Here is a 19,716-nt window from a genome sequence, read left to right as displayed (position 1 = left end):
AAATGTTTAATAGCATTCTTTTTCATAACAAACCAATGCAGTTTTAAATACATTGTGGTTAAGGTAGAGTATGATTTATTTTAATAACTTAATTAGAATTGTTTTAACACACCAATCATAGTCAATCTATCGCAAACTGACTTGAAAAAATACAAAACATATTTTTTTAAAGAGCCGTTTGCGAGCCAAAAGAGCTGGCTCTTTTTGGTGAGCTGAGCCGAACGAGCCGGTTCACCATAAAGATACGGAATGCCCGTCATTACTTTGTAGAGTTCCGACTTTCCGACCTGAAAATCACTGACGTCATATTTTGGCTCGTATTTTTTCGAGTCCCCAGTTGTCTTGAAAGCGCCAATAACTGACAACCAAAGAATCCCTATTTTGGTTATCCCATGGAAAAGTCTGGGAGTTTCCAGTGCGTCAAACACTAACCTTAAAACATATTTTTGGGGGGAAGTAGAGAGCACACACTAGTTGTCATTTGTACAATGCTAAACTCAAGAGGGAGCATTGAACTACAGAAACAACATCTGTTTGATATTTTTGATACTTTGTCCCAGGAGGTGAATTCCTACATTTCTGTTTAATTGTTGTGTGTCTAGGTTGAGTGGTGAAGGAAGTTACTGCTGTGCCACCAAATATCAGAAACGTACATTGAGACAAATATTAGTACACAACCCTTATTAGATCTATCTCAAATTATTGTTGTTTTTTCTGTTGAAAAGTGAAGTATAATGACGCACTTCAGTGTTAGAATTTATTTCGCAGTTGTTCGATTTGAAGAAAATTACATGTTAGATGGCGTAGAGAGCTTGTCAGGTCAAATCAAATTGTATTTGTCACATGCGCTGAATACAACCGGTGTAGACCTTACAGTGAAATGTTAACCTTAACCAACAATGCAGTTTTAAGAAAAATAGCTTTAAAAAAAGTAAGAAATAATTAAAGAGCAGCATTAAAATAACAAAAGCTAGGCTATATACAGCTGGCTACCGGTACAGAGTCAATGTGCGGGGGGCATCGGTTAGTCGAGGTAATTGAGGTAATATGTACATGTAGGTAGAGTTATTAAAGTGACGATGCATAGATAATAACAGAGTAGCAGCAGTGTGAACAGACTATATTTAGGGCCTTCCTCGGAGGTACTTCATTTGATACAAAGTATATAAATGTGAGATAAAATATAACCAGAAACACTCATTCTAAGTGCAACAAAAGATTACATTGAATTACAGTACATTAGTTTCTCCACTGCACTGTCGGAGCTAGAAGCACAAGCATTTCGCTACACTCGCAATAACATCTGCTAATCACGTGTATGTGAGCAATACAATTTGATTTAGTCTCTCTTGTGCAAGCCTCCTTTATCACCACCAGAGTGCAGCAACGAGCCATTCGGGTGAGTTCGTAAATTAATTCTGGAGTGCCAAAGTGCAGATTCGGTGCTTTTTTTGTTTAGGTTGTCCGTTCGTATATTCGGGGCGTTCAGAGCGCACACTGAACGCTCTGGCCGAGGAGTAAGGATGATCCAAGCGTCATGACCTCACGATGGCAGTCAAGCACCCAAGCTAACTGGCTAAAGTGTGCTAGTTTGCTATCTACTGCCAGAAACAAATGAGAGAACACCCTCACTCTGGACATTTTACTCTGCCTAAGCAGAGCTGGTTAGAGTGTTTTCTTGTTATCTAGAGGGTTAGTGAGGGTTATGGCAACAATTTAATTGCGTTTTTAGTCGATGTTTACTTGCACCTGTCATCACCAATTTTAGGGCGTTCGTAAATTCCTCAATTACTATCGCTAGCAAACCAGAGTGCTCTGAAATTGGAGCCGATTACCAATGTGAATACGAACGCACCCCAAATTTGAAGTGCACGAAAAAATTACGTCAGATGTCTCGTTCTGCGCAAACTTCTGCCACGTTCAAAACAACTGGGAACTCGAAAATCTCTGACTTCCGAGCGTTCAAGATATCTGAGAACGCGGAAAAAGACGAGCCTCGACTGGGAAAAATCGTTTGAGCTGTCATCCAACTGGGAACTCCAAGTCTGGAAACTCGGACATTTTTCTAGAGCTCCGACTTTCCGACCCGAAATTAAGATCACCGACGTCATGAGTTGAACTCGGTTATTTCTGAGTTCCCAGTTGTGTTGAAAGCACCATTCACACCGGGCAGAGGCCTCTTCGGGGATAGCGAATCGGAGTGAGGATAGCAAACATAATCGCTAAAGATGGCGGCGGAGAGAGACACCGAAAAGAATACTGCATGTATTATCATCGCTAAGCAATGTTTTTTTTAGATAGATGGACACGCAAAATACCGAGAGCTTTTAAATTGAAGTCCGGTGTTGCGCACATGAGTTGTTTCCCCCCCCTGGAGCACCCACGTTCTATGTCAAGTTAGCAGTGTTGGCTAGCTAGCCTGATTGGATTGCACATAGATTTGATGAGCGATTAAATGTGCCACAAACTGTCCATGAAGCTATTGGACAACATCGTCTCTTACTGTGGAATACAGCTTGCCAGCCTTTCAACTGGACCCGCGACACGGCGAGTGTTGAGTCGAAGTGACTGGCCGTCATGTATTTTCTAACTGGCTGGCCTCGGAGGCTACTTTGTCCACTGAAAAGTGAAGAAGAACCGTTTCATGTTCAACCCAGCTCCCAGAGGTTTTACTTCGCTGTATTGTCCGAGACTCAACTAAGCGTCTGGTTTAGTCGGGTAAGCACCGAGGGAATTACTGACGAGCTGGCTAGCTGCTAACGTTACTTAGCGGTTACCCGGTGATCAAATAGGATAGTTCAGTTTTTGGTCTGTACACTTTGGTTGCCGCGTCACTTTTTAGTTAATGGCATGGCATTTAACTAAGGTTAGCTGTCATGCGTACATGAATTTGGAAAAATAACAAACAGGTGGTTGTTTTTTAACTGTTTTGTATTTTAACAGCAAAAGTGTTAGTTAGTTACACACCAATGTATTCTGTTCAGTATACGTTAAATGCATGTGCCAAACTACATTAGCTAGCCAGATAAAGACATGTCGAAAGCACAGCATTTGGGACTAACAATTTACTATAATGTAGCTAACTTTAGCTATATGAGGAATATGTAAAAATGTAAGAATACTGTAATCTTCGATCATATACCGTCAATTATTTAGGTAGGCTTGTAAGAGGTGCAAATCAGAACCATAATGTAGATCTTTGGCACAAATTCCGTCACTATCACTGGGTGGCACATGACGTTTAAATTGAAGCAGAGCGTTGTTATTTATTTTGACAACGTGTAAGTTACGCAAGTTGCGTTCCCATGGACTTCAACCTCCATGTTCGTCATTCTTCAGCACATATCCTCTCCCATATATTTCTAACAAAGAGAGCCTCACACGCCTGTTGAATCCTCTGCTTTGAGTGCTAGGAGACACTTGGTGTTAGGGCAGTTCACACCGTACTGCCACTTCATAGGTCCATATTTTCCTTGCCCCAGGGCTTCTGTTGATATACGATCTCTGGGGCTTTGTGACCCCAGGGGCAGACTTTCATCAAGACAAAATATAGCAAAGAAAATCTCCATATATTCACTACATGGGTGAACTTTGATTTAAACTAGGCTATATATTGTTTTTTTTTCATCTGTGATGGATTGGTTGTTTTCTCTGTTTAACATCAATGCAGCTTTAACTTTTAATCTGGTGTCCACATAACATCTGCAATTACAGTTGTCAGCTGTGGAATTATCTCTGCATAGTAGTAGTCAATGACTGCATAAGAGTATAAACACGAGTGCTGCTGCAAATATAATCGCTGTATGCAGAGTAGAATTAGACAGTGTAAATCAAGGCCAGTATTTATTTCCCTGTCTCACTGTCTCACTATCCTGTTGTGCTTCCAGGATTTAAAAATGGTTATTTAACTTGGCAAGTCCGTTAAGAACAAATTCTTATTTACAATGACGGCCTAACCTGGACAATGCTGGACCAATTGTGCACCGCTCTGTGGGACTCCCAATCACCGGTTGTGATACCGCCTGGAATCGAACCAGGGTCTGTAGTGATGCCTCTAGCACTGAAATGCAATGCCTTAGACCGCTGCGTAGTACAACCTAGCTAGCTAGCTACTCCACTGACTCGACAGCTAACAGGCAGCTGCTTCGTTAAAAAATGAATCAATTTTTGTGATTTAATTATGTTGCTAGTTACTCTTATCTAGTTTGGCCATCTGGTTAGTATCAACAAGGACTTACTACAAATTCTATCTAGTGAGCAACAACATTAAAGCAGCTTACCAGTTTGTTTACATTAGCTACAGCAGGCACAAGTCATGCTACTTCATGCTACTTCATGCTACTTCATGCTACTTCATGCTACTTCTGCCTTGTGGCCTTGAGTATTTATTTAATTTTAAATGTTTAACATTTGATATGATCCCCTCCGCCCCTCCTCTTTGGAGGACAGATATCATTTATTTATTTTTTTACAGCTTTTTTTGCTACATTTTACATACATAGTACTTTTATATAAAGCAGTCACATAACAATAATACATGACCAAACATCAGCTCTTTAATCCCACCCCTCAGCCACTCCCAGCCCATCCCACCTATCACCATAGACATCAGCTCTTTAATCCCACCCCTCAGCCACTCCCAGCCCATCCCACCTATCACCATAGACCTCAGCTCTTTAATCCCACCCCTCAGCCACTCCCAGCCCATCCCACCTATCACCATAGACCTCAGCTCTTTAATCCCACCCCTCAGCCACTCCCAGCCCATCCCACCTATCACCATAGACCTCAGCTCTTTATTCCCACCCCTCAGCCACTCCCAGCCCATCCCACCTATCACCATAGACCTCAGCTCTTTAATCCCACCCCTCAGCCTCTCCCAGCCCATACCACCTATCACCATAGACCTCAGCTCTTTATTCCCACCCCTCAGCCACTCCCAGCCCATCCCACCTATCACCATAGACCTCAGCTCTTTAATCCCACCCCTCAGCCACTCCCAGCCCATCCCACCTATCACCATAGACCTCAGCTCTTTATTCCCACCCCTCAGCCACTCCCAGCCCATCCCACCTATCACCATAGACCTCAGCTCTTTATTCCCACCCCTCAGCCACTCCCAGCCCATCCCACCTATCACCATAGACCTCAGCTCTTTATTCCCACCCCTCAGCCTCTCCCAGCCCATCCCACCTATCACCATAGACCTCAGCTCTTTAATCCCACCCCTCAGCCTCTCCCAGCCCATCCCACCTATCACCATAGACCACCCCTCAGCCACTCCCAGCCCATCCCACCTATCACCATAGACCTCAGCTCTTTAATCCCACCCCTCAGCCTCTCCCAGCCCATCCCACCTATCACCATAGACCTCAGCTCTTTAATCCCACCCCTCAGCCACTCCCAGCCCATCCCACCTATCACCATAGACCTCAGCTCTTTATTCCCACCCCTCAGCCACTCCCAGCCCATCCCACCTATCACCATAGACCTCAGCTCTTTAATCCCACCCCTCAGCCACTCCCAGCCCATCCCACCTATCACCATAGACCTCAGCTCTTTAATCCCACCCCTCAGCCTCTCCCAGCCCATACCACCTATCACCATAGACCTCAGCTCTTTAATCCCACCCCTCAGCCACTCCCAGCCCATCCCACCTATCACCATAGACCTCAGCTCTTTAATCCCACCCCTCAGCCACTCCCAGCCCATCCCACCTATCACCATAGACCAACCCTCAGCCACTCTCAGCCCATCCCACCTATCATTGTAGACCACGCTCGTTTGGTTTCCATTGTGCCATATATTTTTCAATTGTGCTGTGATGTTTTACAACATTTTAAAATCTTTCTAATTGTATGTTATCCACAGATTGTGAGTTAAGATGAAAACCTTTCCTACGAGTATTATTATATTATTTATTGACTGACTATGGCTTTCCAAATCGCAAGAACATTGCTATTTGTAAGGTTCATTTTAAGTGCATGTTGCGATTTTATTTAATTTTTACCATTCCTGTCATTACCGGACTGAGATGGGGGGCCTGTCAATACCGGACTGAGATGGGGGGCCAGTCAATACCGGACTGAGACGGGGGGGCCAGTCAATACCGGACTGAGACGGGGGGGGGGCCTGTCAATACCGGACTGAGACGGGGGGGGGGCCAGTCAATACCGGACTGAGACGGGGGGGGGGGCAGTCAATACCGGACTGAGACGGGGGGGCCAGTCAATACCGGACTGAGACGGGGGGGGGGGGGGCAGTCAATACCGGACTGAGACGGGGGGGGGGGGCAGTCAATACCGGACTGAGACGGGGGGTGGGGGGGGGCAGTCAATACCGGACTGAGACGGGGGGGGGCAGTCAATACCGGACTGAGACGGGGGGGGGGCAGTCAATACCGGACTGAGACGGGGGGGGGGGGCAGTCAATACCGGACTGAGACGGGGGGGGGGGGGGCAGTCAATACCGGACTGAGACGGGGGGGGGGGGGCAGTCAATACCGGACTGAGACGGGGGGGGCCAGTCAATACCGGACTGAGACGGGGGGGGGCCAGTCAATACCGGACTGAGACGGGGGGGGCCAGTCAATACCGGACTGAGACGGGGGGGGGCCAGTCAATACCGGACTGAGATGGGGGGGGCAGTCAATACCGGACTGAGACGGGGGGGGCAGTCAATACCGGACTGAGACGGGGGGGGCCAGTCAATACCGGACTGAGACGGGGGGGGGCCAGTCAATACCGGACTGAGACTGGGGGGGGCCAGTCAATACCGGACTGAGACGGGGGGGGGGGCAGTCAATACCGGACTGAGACGGGGGGGGGCCATTCAATACCGGACTGAGACGGGGGGGGCCAGTCAATACCGGACTGAGACGGGGGGGGGGGCCAGTCAATACCGGACTGAGACGGGGGGGGGGGGGGCAGTCAATACCGGACTGAGACGGGGAAGGAAAATGAAGCACCCCACCATCCCTGAGTTATTCCCACAACGTGGACTCCTTGGTTTCTGCCTGTACTGCTCGACTTCTCGCTGTAGCAGCGTCTCCTCCTGCTCCGACCTCCTATTACTACTCTTTGGCCATGTCTCCCAATAGCCTTTAGTGGATCCCTCTCCTCCACCACTCTCCTTCATCTGCAGTGACAAAGCAGTGCATGGTTCATACTAGGTGCTTTCATGCCGAGGTGGTTAAATGAAACACCCCAGGAGTAACCAGTTTCCTTCCTTCCTTCCTCCATGAGAAGCTGCCGCATCTCGCCTGCTCCTTCCCTCTCCAATCTCCCTGTTTATCAGCTGTCTCCTACTCCTATCACCCCCCCAATCCAATATGTTCGTTAGTGACTAGATCATTCTAGACTGTGCAATTTGTGTCTATTTACCATATTCTAGTCGCACTCTCTTTGAAATAATCCTAGTATGGTGAGAAAATAAGGTTTTGGTAGTTCATTTAGACTTGATATTCAACATATTGATACAACCTAACTGATAAAACTGCACAGTTCTCATTTGTAAAGTTAAAATAGAGTATAGTCTTGCACATCATGATGTGTGGTCAATGTCAAATATCACGATTTTCGATTTAATCATATTAAGTACAATTTTATTTGTTACATGAGCCGAATACAACAGGTGTAGACCTTAGTGACATGCTTACTTACAAGCCCTTCACCAACAATGCAGTTAAGAAAATATTTAAATAAATGAAAGTAAAACAATAAAATTAAAGAGGCTATATACAGGGGGTACCAGTACCGAGTCAATATACAGGTTAGTCGAGGTAATTTGTACATGTAGGTTGGGGTAAAGTGACTGCATAGACAAACAGCGAGTAGCAGCAGTGTAAAAACAAGGGGGTGTCAATGCATATAGACCGGGGGGCCATTTGATTAATTGTTCAGTAGTCCTATGGCTTGGGGGTAGAAGCTGTTAAGGCGCCTTTTGGACCTAGACTCTGGTGCTGCTTGCTGTGTGGTAGCAGAGAGAACATTCTATGACTTGGGTGACTGGAGTCTTTGACAATTTTTTGGGGCCTTCCTCTGACACCACCTAGTATAGAGGTCCTGGATGGCATGAAGCTTGGCCCCTGTGATATACTGGGCCCTACGCACTACCCTCTGTAGCAGGCGGTGATGCAACCGATGTTCTCGAGGGTGCAGCTGTATTTGGACAATGTTAGTTTGTTGACTCTCTACCCACTCCACTACAGCCCCGTCGATGTGAATGGGGGCGTGTTCGGCCCTCCTTTTCCTATAGTCCACGATCATCTCCTTTGTCTTGATTACGTTGAGAGCTTGTTTTCCTGGCAGTGACCTTCTCCCTATAGGCTGTTTCAATGTTGTCGGTGATCAGGCCTACCACCATTGTGTCATCAGCAAACTTAGTGATGGTGTTGGAGTCGTGCTTGGCCACACAGTCGTGGGTGAACAAGGAGTACAGGAGGGTACTAAGCACGCACCCCTGAGGGTTGAGGATCAGCGTGGCAGATGTGTTGTTGCCTAACCTTACCACCTGGGGGCGGCCCAGGATCCAGTTGCAGAGGGAGGTGTTTAGTCTCTGGGTCCTTAGCTTAGTGATGAGCTTTGTGGGCGCTATGGTGTTGAACGCTGAGCTGTAGTCAATGATCAATTATTTCTCACAAACAGTACCAGTCAAAAGTTTGGGGGCACCTACTCATTCAAGAGTTTTTCTTTATTTTTACTATTTTCTACATTGTAGAATAATAGTGAAGACATCAAAAGGGGCGGCAGGTAGCCAAGTGGTTAGAGCGTTGGACTGGTAGAGCGTTGGACTGGTAACCGAAAGGGTGAAAGATTGAATCGCCGAGCTGACAAGTTCAAAATCTGTCGTTCTGCCCCTGAACAAGGCAGTTCTTAACTGACTTGCCTAGTTAAATAAAGGTAACACCCCCCCCCCCCCCAAAAAAATAATAAAAATAAATAAATAAATAACACATATGGAATCATGTAGTAACCAAAGTGTTAAATCAAAATATATTTTAGATTCTTCAAAGTAGCCAAAGTAGCCACCATTTGCCTCGACGACAGCTTTGCACACTCTTGGCATTATCTCAACCAGCTTCACCTGGAATGCTTTTCCAACAGTCTTGAAGGAGTTCTCACAAATGCTGAGCACTTGTTGGCTGCTTTTCCTTCACTCTGCGGTCCAACTCATCCCAAACCATCTCAATTGAGTTTAGGTCTGGTGATTGGGGAGGCCAGGTCATCCAATGACCCAACACACCTCCAGGCTGTGTAAGGGCTATTTGACCAAGAAGGAGAGTGAGTGTTCATCACTCTCCTCCTTGGTCAAGTAGCCCTTACACAGCCTGGAGGTGTTTTGGGTCATTGTCCTGTTGAAAAACAAATGATAGTCCCACTAAGCGCAAACCAGCTGGTCGACGCAGGGTTTCCCTTTGTAGTCAGTAATAGTTTTCAAGCCCTGCCACATCCGACGAGCGTCAGAGCCGATGTAGTAGGATTCAATCTTAGCCCTGTATTGACGCCATGCCTGTTTGATGGTTCGTCTGAAGGCATAACAGGATTTCTTATAAGCGTCCGGATTAATGTCCCACTCCTTGAAAGCGGCAGCTCTAGCCTTTAGATTGGTGCAGATGTAATCCATGGACTCTGTTTGGGATATGTACATACGGTCACTGTGGGTACGACATCATCGATGCACTTATTGATGAAGCCGGTGACTGAGGTGGTACACGCATCAAAGCCGTTGGCTAAATCCCGGAACATATTCCAGTCTGTGCTAGCAAAAACAGTCCTGTAGCGTAGCACCCGCGTCATCGGACCACTTCCATATTGAACGAATCACTGGTACTTCCTGCTTTTGTTTTGGCTTGTAAGCAGGAATCAGGAGAATATAATTATGGTCAGATTTGCCAAATGGAGGGTGAGGGAGAGCTTTGTCTCTGTGTGTGGAGTAAAGGTGTTCTAGAGTTAGCCCCCCCCCACCCCACCCCCGTTTGCACATGCTGGTAGAATGACGTATAACATATTTAAGTTTCCTGCATTAACTTCTTGCGTCGAGCCATCCCGGATCCGGGATCGTGAATACAGCCTCAAGTTCATTACCATAAAGCAACGTTTAACTATTCATGAAAATCGCAAATGAAATGAAATTAATATGCTAGCTCTCAAGCTTAGCCTTTTGTTAACAACACTGTCATCTTAGAGTTTCAAAATATGCTTCTCAACCATAGCAAAACAAGCATTTGTGTAACAGCTAGCGCACCTAGCGTAGCATTTAGCGTTAGCATTAGCAGGCAACATTTTCACAAATCATTCAAATAAAATCATTACCTTTTGAAGAACTTCAGATTTCAATGAGGAGACTCTCAGTTAGATAGCAAATGCTCAGTTTTTCCTGAAAGATTATTTGTTTAGGAGAAATTGCTCCGTTTGGTGCGTCACGTTTGGCTACCAAAAAAACAAACAAATTCAGTCTTCAAAACGCCGAACTTTTTTCCAAATTAACTCCATAATATCGACTGAAACATGGTAAACGTTGTTTAGAATCAATCCTCAAGGTGTTTTTCACATATCTCATGATATATCGTTCGTTGAAAGCCTCCTCTCTCCTCTCAATCACTGGATGACTGCGTGCAGCTTGTAGATTACGCACCAATTTAGACAAAGGACACCGGGTGGACCCTATTCTGAATGCTTCCCTGGACACCTCGGCCCGACCCTATTCTGAATGCTTCCCTGGACACCTCGGCCCGACCCTATTCTGAATGCTCCCCTGGACACCTCGGCCCGACCCTATTCTGAATGCTGAATTACCCTCTGGGAGCTCTTCAATTACACTGACTCAGTAGAATGGGTTTTTATGAAGCTTGGTATTATATGTGGGGTATCGTCTGAGTGGCTGTGGTGTTTGGTGTCCAACCTCATCACAGTTTTGATTTTGAGAACAGCTCTCAGTATCACTTTACCTAAAGTGAAAAGACATCTTAAGATGAGGTTCTTCAGGGCCGTGGCTGAGTGAGGGTTACTTTTTTGTGCAGTCCAGGGAGGCTTGATGGCATTGATTGAGTGCTTCTCTCTCATGCAAGAAGGCATATCCACCTCCATCGTATTATGCTCAACTCATGACATCACTGTGATCTCCATGACAATGCTGTTCATCAGGAGGAATCCTTACTGTAAGGTCCTCTGAGACCCTTATTATATACTGTATGAAAAGTGGCTGTTTGAAGTTGGTCCCTTTGGGTTATTCTTGATAATTAGCACTAGGGTAGCTAGGTTTGTGTTTGACTGAGTGCTGTATCGTACTTACTGCCCATATGAGCGCTTTGGTAGAGAATGTGTAATCAACAAATAGCATGAGAGTAGATATAGATTTTCCAAAACAGTTGATCCCCGTTGAAATATCAATGTATCTTAACTAGAGGTCGACCGATTATGATTTTTCAGCGCCGATACCGATTATTGGAGGACCAAAAAAATCCGATACCAATTAATTGGAATATTTTTATTTATTTATTTGTAATAATGACAATTACAACAATACTGAATGAACACTTATTTTAACTTAATATAATACATCAATAAAAATCATTTTAACTGGAAATAAATAATGAAACATGTTCAATTTGGTTTAAATAATACAAAAACAAAGTGTTGGAGAAGAAAGTAAAAGTTCAATATGTACTATGTAAAAAAGCAAACGTTTGAGTTCCTTGCTTAGAACATGAGAACATATGAAAGTTGGTGGTTCCTTTTAACATGAAACTTCAATATTCCCAGGTAAGAGGTTTTAGGTTGTAGTTAATATAGTATTTATAGGACTATTTCTCTCTATACCATTTGTATTTCATGTTCTTATAGGCACTTTAGTATTGCCAGTGTAACAGTATAGCTTCCGTCCCTCTCCTCGCTCCTACCTGGGCTTGAACCAGGAACAAAACGACAACAGCCACCCTCGAAGCAGCGTTACCCATTGCTCCACAAAAGCCGCGGCCCTTGCAGAGCAAGGGGAATAACTACTCCAAGTCTCAGAGCGAGTGACGTTTGAAACGCTATTAGCGCGCACTCTTCTAACTAGCTAGCCATTTCACATCGGTTACACCAGCCATTAGGCTGATATGCTTGAAGAAGAAAGGCATTGATGTTTATGGTTAGGTACACATTGGAGCAACAGTCCTTTTTCGCGAATGCGCACCGCATCGATTATATGTAACGCAGGACACACTAGATAAACTAGTAATATCATCAACCATGTGTAGTTATTAACTAGTCATTATGGTTGATTGTTTTTTATAAGATAAGTTTAATGCTAGCTGGCTTCTTACTGCATTTGCGTAACAGGCAGGCTCCTCGTGAGGCAGGTGGTTAGAGCGTTGGACTAGTTAACCGTAAGGTTGCAAGATTGAATCCCTGAGCTGACAAGGTAAAAATCTGTCATTCTGCCCCTGAACAAGGCAGTTAACCCACCGTTCCTAGGCCGTCATTGAAAATAAGAATTTGTTCTTAACTGACTTGCCCAGTTAAATAAAGGTATAAAAAAATTGGCGCCCAAAAATACTGATTTCCGATTATGAAATTGGCTCTGATTAATCGGTCGACCTCTAATCTTAACTAGTTCCTCTCTTTATCTCCCCATTATTCATGAGCTGATCTGCTATCTGTATAATCAACTCGATTTTTGCCCAATATAGGAGATATTCTGGCATTCATTGGAGGTTCTTGCAAGCTTAGCAACTTCGGTAATTTTACTTTTGTTTGACTGCCATTACAAAGTTTGTATGATTAGACGATGCTATACTTAAGGCTTCCCCTATTGCTGAAATGCACTGGATTAATTGAAGAACATGGAAACGCTCTGAATTTATGAAGGGCCTGTTTCGCAATGCACAACGATGTCATTGGCGATCAAAGATGGTTACTAAATATCAGTTTAATTTGGAAATGTTTACATGGTGACGCACCGTCCGTCTTATTTGAGGAGAACCCTGGCATAGTGATCATATCTTGGTTTTAAACTATTGATAAACATTATTTCTGGTATTGAATCTTGGTAGATTTTCTGTGAAACATGCATCCTTAGAATGCAGTGCCCCTGTTTCTATTTTGTACAATGACCCATTTTCTTTGTTTTGGCTTTGTACTCTAGCACTTTGGATTTGAAATTATACAATGATTGAGGTTAAAGTGCAGACTATCTGCTTTAATTTGAGTCTTTCATCCATATCAGGTGACACATTTAGAAATTACAGCCCTTGTACATAGTCGTCCCCCCCCCCACGCCACCCCCATTTTAGGGTACTAAAGATATTGGAATTAATTCACTTGTGTATTAGAGTAGTCAAAAATTTAATATTTGGTCCCATATTCCTAGAATGCGATGACTACATCAATCTTGTCACTCGATAACATGTTGGCTGCATTTGCTGTTTGTTTTGGTTGTTTCAGATTATTTTGTGCCCAGTAGAAATTAATGGTAAATAATCCATTGTGTGAAATAAGTATAGAAAGCTTCTGCACTTTAACCTTCTAGTCAGTGAATCATTTAAAATCCAAAGAGCCCCCCCCCCCCCCCCAAAAAAAAGAAAAATGGCCACTATCTGAATTTTTTGGAGCTCAGTGTATGGACTATGTATCAACCATTATTGTAGTAAAAGTGTGTGACTGGCTGTCTGACCTTGTCGACATTCCCGTTAGCAATCCCATCCGCGAGTCTCCGCCTGGCCCCGTGCTGCTGGTGCTCCAGGACCGGGGGCTCCGCTACACACACAGCTAGGACAAGTAGAGACCTGTCCTCAAGCTGCTCCACTAAAGTCTTATAGCGGTTTTCCATGGCACAGTTAAATCAAATCAAATCAAATCAAATTTATTTATATAGCCCTTCGTACATCAGCTGATATCTCAAAGTGCTGTACAGAAACCCAGCCTAAAACCCCAAACAGCAAGCAATGCAGGTGTAGAAGCACGGTGGCTAGGAAAAACTCCCTAGAAAGGCCAATACCTAGGAAGAAACCTAGAGAGGAACCAGGCTATGTGGGGTGGCCAGTCCTCTTCTGGCTGTGCCGGGTGGAGATTATAACAGAACATGGCCAAGATGTTCAAATGTTCATAAATGACCAGCATGGTCGAATAATAATAAGGCAGAACAGTTGAAACTAGAGCAGCAGCACAGTCAGGTGGAAGTTGAAACTGGAGCAGCAGCATGGCCAGGTGGACTGGGGACAGCAAGGAGTCATCATGTCAGGTAGTCCTGGGGCATGGTCCTAGGGCTCAGGTCCTCCGAGAGAGAGAAAGAAAGAGAGAAGGAGAGAATTAGAGAACGCACACTTAGATTCACACAGGACACCGAATAGGACAGGAGAAGTACTCCAGATATAACAAACTGACCCCAGCCCCCCGACACATAAACTACTGCAGCATAAATACTGGAGGCTGAGACAGGAGGGGTCAGGAGAGTTAGGAGAGGGGGTGGAAGTGGATGTGGCCTAATATTACAATAAGACACACCCACATTCATGAAGGCCTAGTTTCCACTCTCTCTGCTATTATATAATAGGCTTGGGAGATATACAGAGGGTATGATGTTCAATACCGTTTGAAAATCATACCGGGGGCTGTGGGGATGCGTGCTACGCCACTACTTATAACTACACTTAGCTTTCACCTGGTAAGTTTTGTACACTATGACCCCTTATTGATGTCACTTGTTAAATCCACTTCAATCAGTGTAGATTAAGGGGAGGAGACCGGTTAAAGAAGGAATTTTAAGCCTTGAGACAATTGAGACAGATTGCGTGAGGGTGAATGGGCAAGACAAAAGATTGAAGTGCCTTTGAACGGGGTATGGTAGTAGGTGCCAGGAGCACCGGTTTGTGTCAAGAACTGCAACGCTGCTGGGTTTTTCCACACTCAACAGTTTCAGGGCAGGACAAAATATTTAACCTTTCTAGCGCAGGGGTTCTGCTAGCGGAACACCTCGACAACATTCCTGCTGTAAAGGCAGCTCGTGAAATTCAAAAATATTTTTCCGAAATATGTAACTTTCACACATTAACAAGTCCAGTACAGCAAATGAAAGAAACATCTTGTTAATCTACCCATCGTGTCCAATTAAAAAAATGTTTTACAGCGAAAGCACAACATATGATTGTTAGATCACCGCCAAGTCGAAGAAACACAGCCATTTGTCCAGCCAAAGATAGGAGTCACAAAAAGCAGAAATATAGATAAAATTAATCACTAACCTTTGATGATCTTCATCAGATGACACTCAGGACATCATGTTACACAATACATGTATGTTTTGTTCGATAATGTGCATATTTATATCCTATAATCTCAGTTTACATTGGTTCCTTACGTGCAGTAATGTTTTGATTCCAAAACATCCGGTGATTTAGCAGAAATACTCATAATAAACATTGATACAAGATACAAGTGTTATTCACAGAATTAAAGATACATTTCTCCTTAATGCAACCGCTGTGTCAGATTTAAAAAAAAGCATAATCTGAGAACGGCGCTCAGAACCCAAAACAGCCAGAGGAATAGCCGCCATTTTGGAATCAACAGTTAGAAACAACACCATAAATATTCACTTACCTTTGATCTTCATCAGAAGGCACTCCCAGGAATCCCAGTTCGGCAATAAATGACTTATTTGTTCCATAAAGTCCATCATTTATGTCCAAATAGCCACTTGTTGTTAGCGTGTTCAGCCCAGTAATCCATCTTCATGAGGCGCAGGCACTTCGTCCAGACAAAAACTCGAAAAGTTCCATTACAGTCAAAGGATGTATGGAATCAATCTTTAGGATGTTTTTAACACAAAACATCAATAATGTTCCAATCGTAGAATTCCTTTGTCTGAAGAAAAGCACTGGACGAGAGGTAACTCTGTCAGGAGCGCGCGTCATGAGACCAAGGCACTCTGCCAGACCACTGACTCAAAGGGGTCTCATGAGCCCCTCCTTTTATAGAAGAATCCTCATTCAAGTTTCTAAGGACGGTTGACGTCTAGTGGAAGCCGTAGGAAGTGCAACTTCCTCAATGTGTATTCGGTAGGCCAAGCTTTTGAAAAACTACAAACCTCAGATGTCCCACTTCCTGGTTGGATTTTTTCTCAGGTTTTCACCTGCCATATGAGTTCTGTTATACTCACAGACATCATTCAACATTCGAACAGTTTTAGAAACTTCAGTGTTTTCTATCCAATACTAATAATAATATGCATATATTAGCATCTGCCTCTGGGCACACTATTCATCCAAAAGTGAAAATGCTGCCCCCTATCCCAAAAAGGTTAAGTGCATTTGAACAGGGTATCGTGGTAGGTGCACCGGTTTGTGTCAAGAAATGCAACGCTGCTGTTTTTTTCACACAACAGTTTCCTGCGTGTATCAAGAATGGTCCACCAATCAAAGGACATCCAGCCATCTTATCTCAACTGTGGGAAGCATTGGAGTCAACATGGTCCAGCATCCCGGTGTAACGCTTTCGACACCTTGTAGAGTCCATTCCCCAATGAATTGAGGCTTTCCTGAGGGCAAGAGGGGGTTTAACTCAATATTAGGAAAGTGTTCCTAACGCTTTGTACACAGTGTGTATACATTAACCTCAATGGGATCGTTCGGGACGCTAGCGTTCCACCTCGCCAACAGCCAGTGAAATTGTAGGGCGCCAAATTCGAACAGAAATCTCATAATTAAAATTCCTCTAACATACAAGTATTATACACAATTTAAAGATAAACTTGTTGTTAATCCAGCCACAGTGTCTGATTTCAAAAAGGCTTTACGGCGAAAGCACACCATGTGACTGTTAGGTCAGCACCTAGTCACAGAAAACAATACAGCCATTTTCCAACCAAGGAGAGGTGTCACAAAAGTCAGAAATGGTGTTAAAATGAATCACTTACCTTTGATCTTCATCTGATGGCACTCCCAGGTCTCCATGTTTGACAACAAATGTTTGTTTTGTTCGATAAAGTTCATCTTTATGTCCAAATACCTCCTTTTTTGTTCACGTGTTTAGTCCAGTGATCCAAATGCACAAAGCGCGAGCACAAAGTCCAGACGAAAAGTCAAAGTTCCATTTAACGTTCGTAGAAACATGTCAAACGATGTTTCTAATAAATCATTAGGGTGTTTTTATCATAAATATTCAATGATGTTTCAACCGGACAATACTGCTCTTTTCATTAGAAAGGGAACGGAGCTCACGCGATCAACAACTAAAGGCTTTCAGCTGAGCCATCTGCTTAGAGTGGTCTTATTCTCTCCCCTTCCACGATAGAAGCCTGAAACAACTTATTGTTGACATCTAGTGGAAGCCTTAGGAAGTGCAATCTGACCCCGTTTACACTGGATATTGGATAGGCAATCGCTTTTTAAATAAAAAAAATAAAAAATAAACTACAAGCCTCAGATGTCCCACTTCCTGGTTGGATTTTTCTCAGGTTTTTGCCTGCCATATGAGTTGTGTTATACTCTCATACATTATTTTAACATTTTTGGAAACTTTAGAGTTTTCTATCCAAATCTAACAAATTATATGCATATCATAGCTTCTGGGCCTGAGTAACAGGCAATTTACTATGGGCACGCTTTTCATCCAAACTTCCCAATGCTGCCCTCTATCCCAATGAAGTTAAGTATAACTTCAACACATATATTGTTTTCAATAGCTCCCCTTGTGCGTAATTATAGTAATACCTTATACCACGGTATGGTACAGAAACGGTATGAAAATCTGCCTACTGCCCAACCGTATTAAATAATTCACTGTCTAGTCTTTTATGAGTGTATTCTGTGCTTGGCATCGCACGGTCTCATTAGAAAAGAAAACGTTTATATTTCCTGCTGAAAGAAAGAGCCCAGGCCTGGGTCTGGCAGCATAACAATAGATTGTTGTGTACTGCCTGTGTCTTTTCCAGGTTCCCCTTTTTGTATATGTGGAAGAAAATCCTCTGAATCGATCCTGAAGGTCACCAGAGAATCATCATTAATACAAACCATTGACCAAGTCATAGAGGTTCACAATATTGAAACAGCTTTTTTTATTATTATGTAATTTTGCTGCATAGCCAATCTCAGTTCAGTGGACAGTCATTTTTCTGTTTGTGTGAAAGCTCTGTGGATGCAGACAGATATTTAAAAAAATTGGAAATTATAATTATAATGAAGTTATACGTGTGTGTGTGTGTGGCTCTGTCTGAGATGAAAAGGAGTTAATGGCTTGTAATCTTATTTTATGATTATGGTGTCATTGCAGAATCTGTGTGTGTAACTGTGCTATGATTTATGTCTACGGTGGCATTGCTCTGCTGTTTAACAGGATCAGTGTGTCTGTGATGTTGGCTACTGCAGGACCTCGGATGTCTACAAAACACAACAAATGAATTTGGCCTTTTTGCTCAGCGAAAAGCAGATAGGAGCAATAATCTGAGGCTATTTCTTAGTAGAAACAAATTTCCTGAAGGCCTGTGATGTGACTCTGAGGGATGTCACATCTTATGTAATGTTTTCTTCTTTGTGGATTCAATTGGGATTGATTATGTGGCTTCGCAGGAACTGGCAGGCACTGCTCTGTCCAAGGTGTGTGTGTGGGGTTTCTGCATAGCCTCTTTTCTTCTTCGTGACTGGCTGTCTCTTAGCGAACTCCCCTGATTGCCTCCGGTGAAGATTTCACCATGTGGCAGCTGCTCACAGGCCTCTAGTTCAGACATGACAAGGTAAAAATCTGTTCTGCCCCTGATCAAGACAGTTAACCCACTGTTCCCCGTGCACCGATGATGTTGATGCAGCCCCCCCCCCCCCCCCCCCCCCGCACCTCTCTGATTCAGAGGGGTTGGGTTAAATGCGGAGACAATGTTTACGGTCAAATGTCCAGAGCTACATTTTCCTAATGGAGACCCTGACACGCGCACACACAAAGACTCTCTGACAAAGAGTTCTGAAATAAGTATACCTTTTCCGTGAGGGGTCATTGTCCTCTACCCAGTTACCTTCCCTGCTTTTCTTATATTGTAATGTGAGGATACTCCCTCTTGCTCTCTTTCTCTCTCTTTGTCTCTCTCTGGCTCTGTGTCTCTCTCTCTGGCTCTGTGTCTCTCTCTCTGGCTCTGTGTCTCTCTCTCTGGCTCTGTGTCTCTCTCTCTGGCTCTGTGTCTCTCTCTCTGGCTCTGTGTCTCTCTCTCTGGCTCTGTGTCTCTCTCTCTGGCTCTGTGTCTCTCTCTCTGGCTCTGTGTCTCTGGCTCTGTGTCTCTCTCTCTGGCTCTGTCTCTCTGTCTCGCTCTGTGTCTCGCTCTGTGTCTCGCTCTGTGTCTCGCTCTGTCTCGCTCTCTCGCTCTGTGTCTCGCTCTGTGTCTCGCTCTGTGTCTCGCTCTGTGTCTCGCTCTGTGTCTCGCTCTGTCTCTTGAGCTCTTGCTCTGTGTCTTGCTCTCTTGCGCTGTCTTGCTCTCTTGCACTGTCTTGCTCTGTGTCGCGCTCTCTTGCTCTGTGTCGCGCGCTCTCTTGCTCTGTGTCGCGCGCTCTCTTGCTCTGTGTCGCGCGCTCTCTTGCCTGTGTCGCGCGCTCTCTTGCTCTGTGTCGCGCGCTCTCTTGCTCTGTGTCGCGCGCTCTCTTGCTCTGTGTCGCGCGCTCTCTTGCTCTGTGTCGCGCGCTCTCTTGCTCTGTGTCGCGCGCTCTCTTGCTCTGTGTCGCGCGCTCTCTTGCTCTGTGTCTTGCTCTCTTGCTCT

General features: G+C 44.3%; 1 protein-coding gene across 3 annotated transcripts in view; it reads left to right on the top strand.

Annotated features, from left to right (window-relative positions):
* The first annotated feature begins 2,050 nt into the window (after window positions 1–2,050).
* LOC109892333 (RAB6A-GEF complex partner protein 1) overlaps window positions 2,051–19,716 on the top strand; it is a 99,662-nt gene continuing 81,996 nt past the window's right edge. For 2 of the 3 annotated variants that reach the window (XR_004210184.1, XM_031826206.1), the window contains exon 1: window positions 2,052–2,718. Coding sequence is in view for 2 of the 3 variants with exons in the window: in XM_031826206.1 (XP_031682066.1) it covers window positions 2,578–2,718 (141 nt within the window). In the remaining variant the exon portion in view is untranslated. Of the gene's footprint in view, window positions 2,719–19,716 lie in introns of all 3 variants that reach the window. The other variant, XM_031826207.1, reaches the window with a different exon arrangement.

The sequence above is a fragment of the Oncorhynchus kisutch genome, linkage group LG6 (assembly GCF_002021735.2).
Source record: "Oncorhynchus kisutch isolate 150728-3 linkage group LG6, Okis_V2, whole genome shotgun sequence".
NCBI lineage: Eukaryota > Metazoa > Chordata > Actinopteri > Salmoniformes > Salmonidae > Oncorhynchus > Oncorhynchus kisutch.
This window is presented reverse-complemented; position numbering and strand designations above follow the sequence as displayed.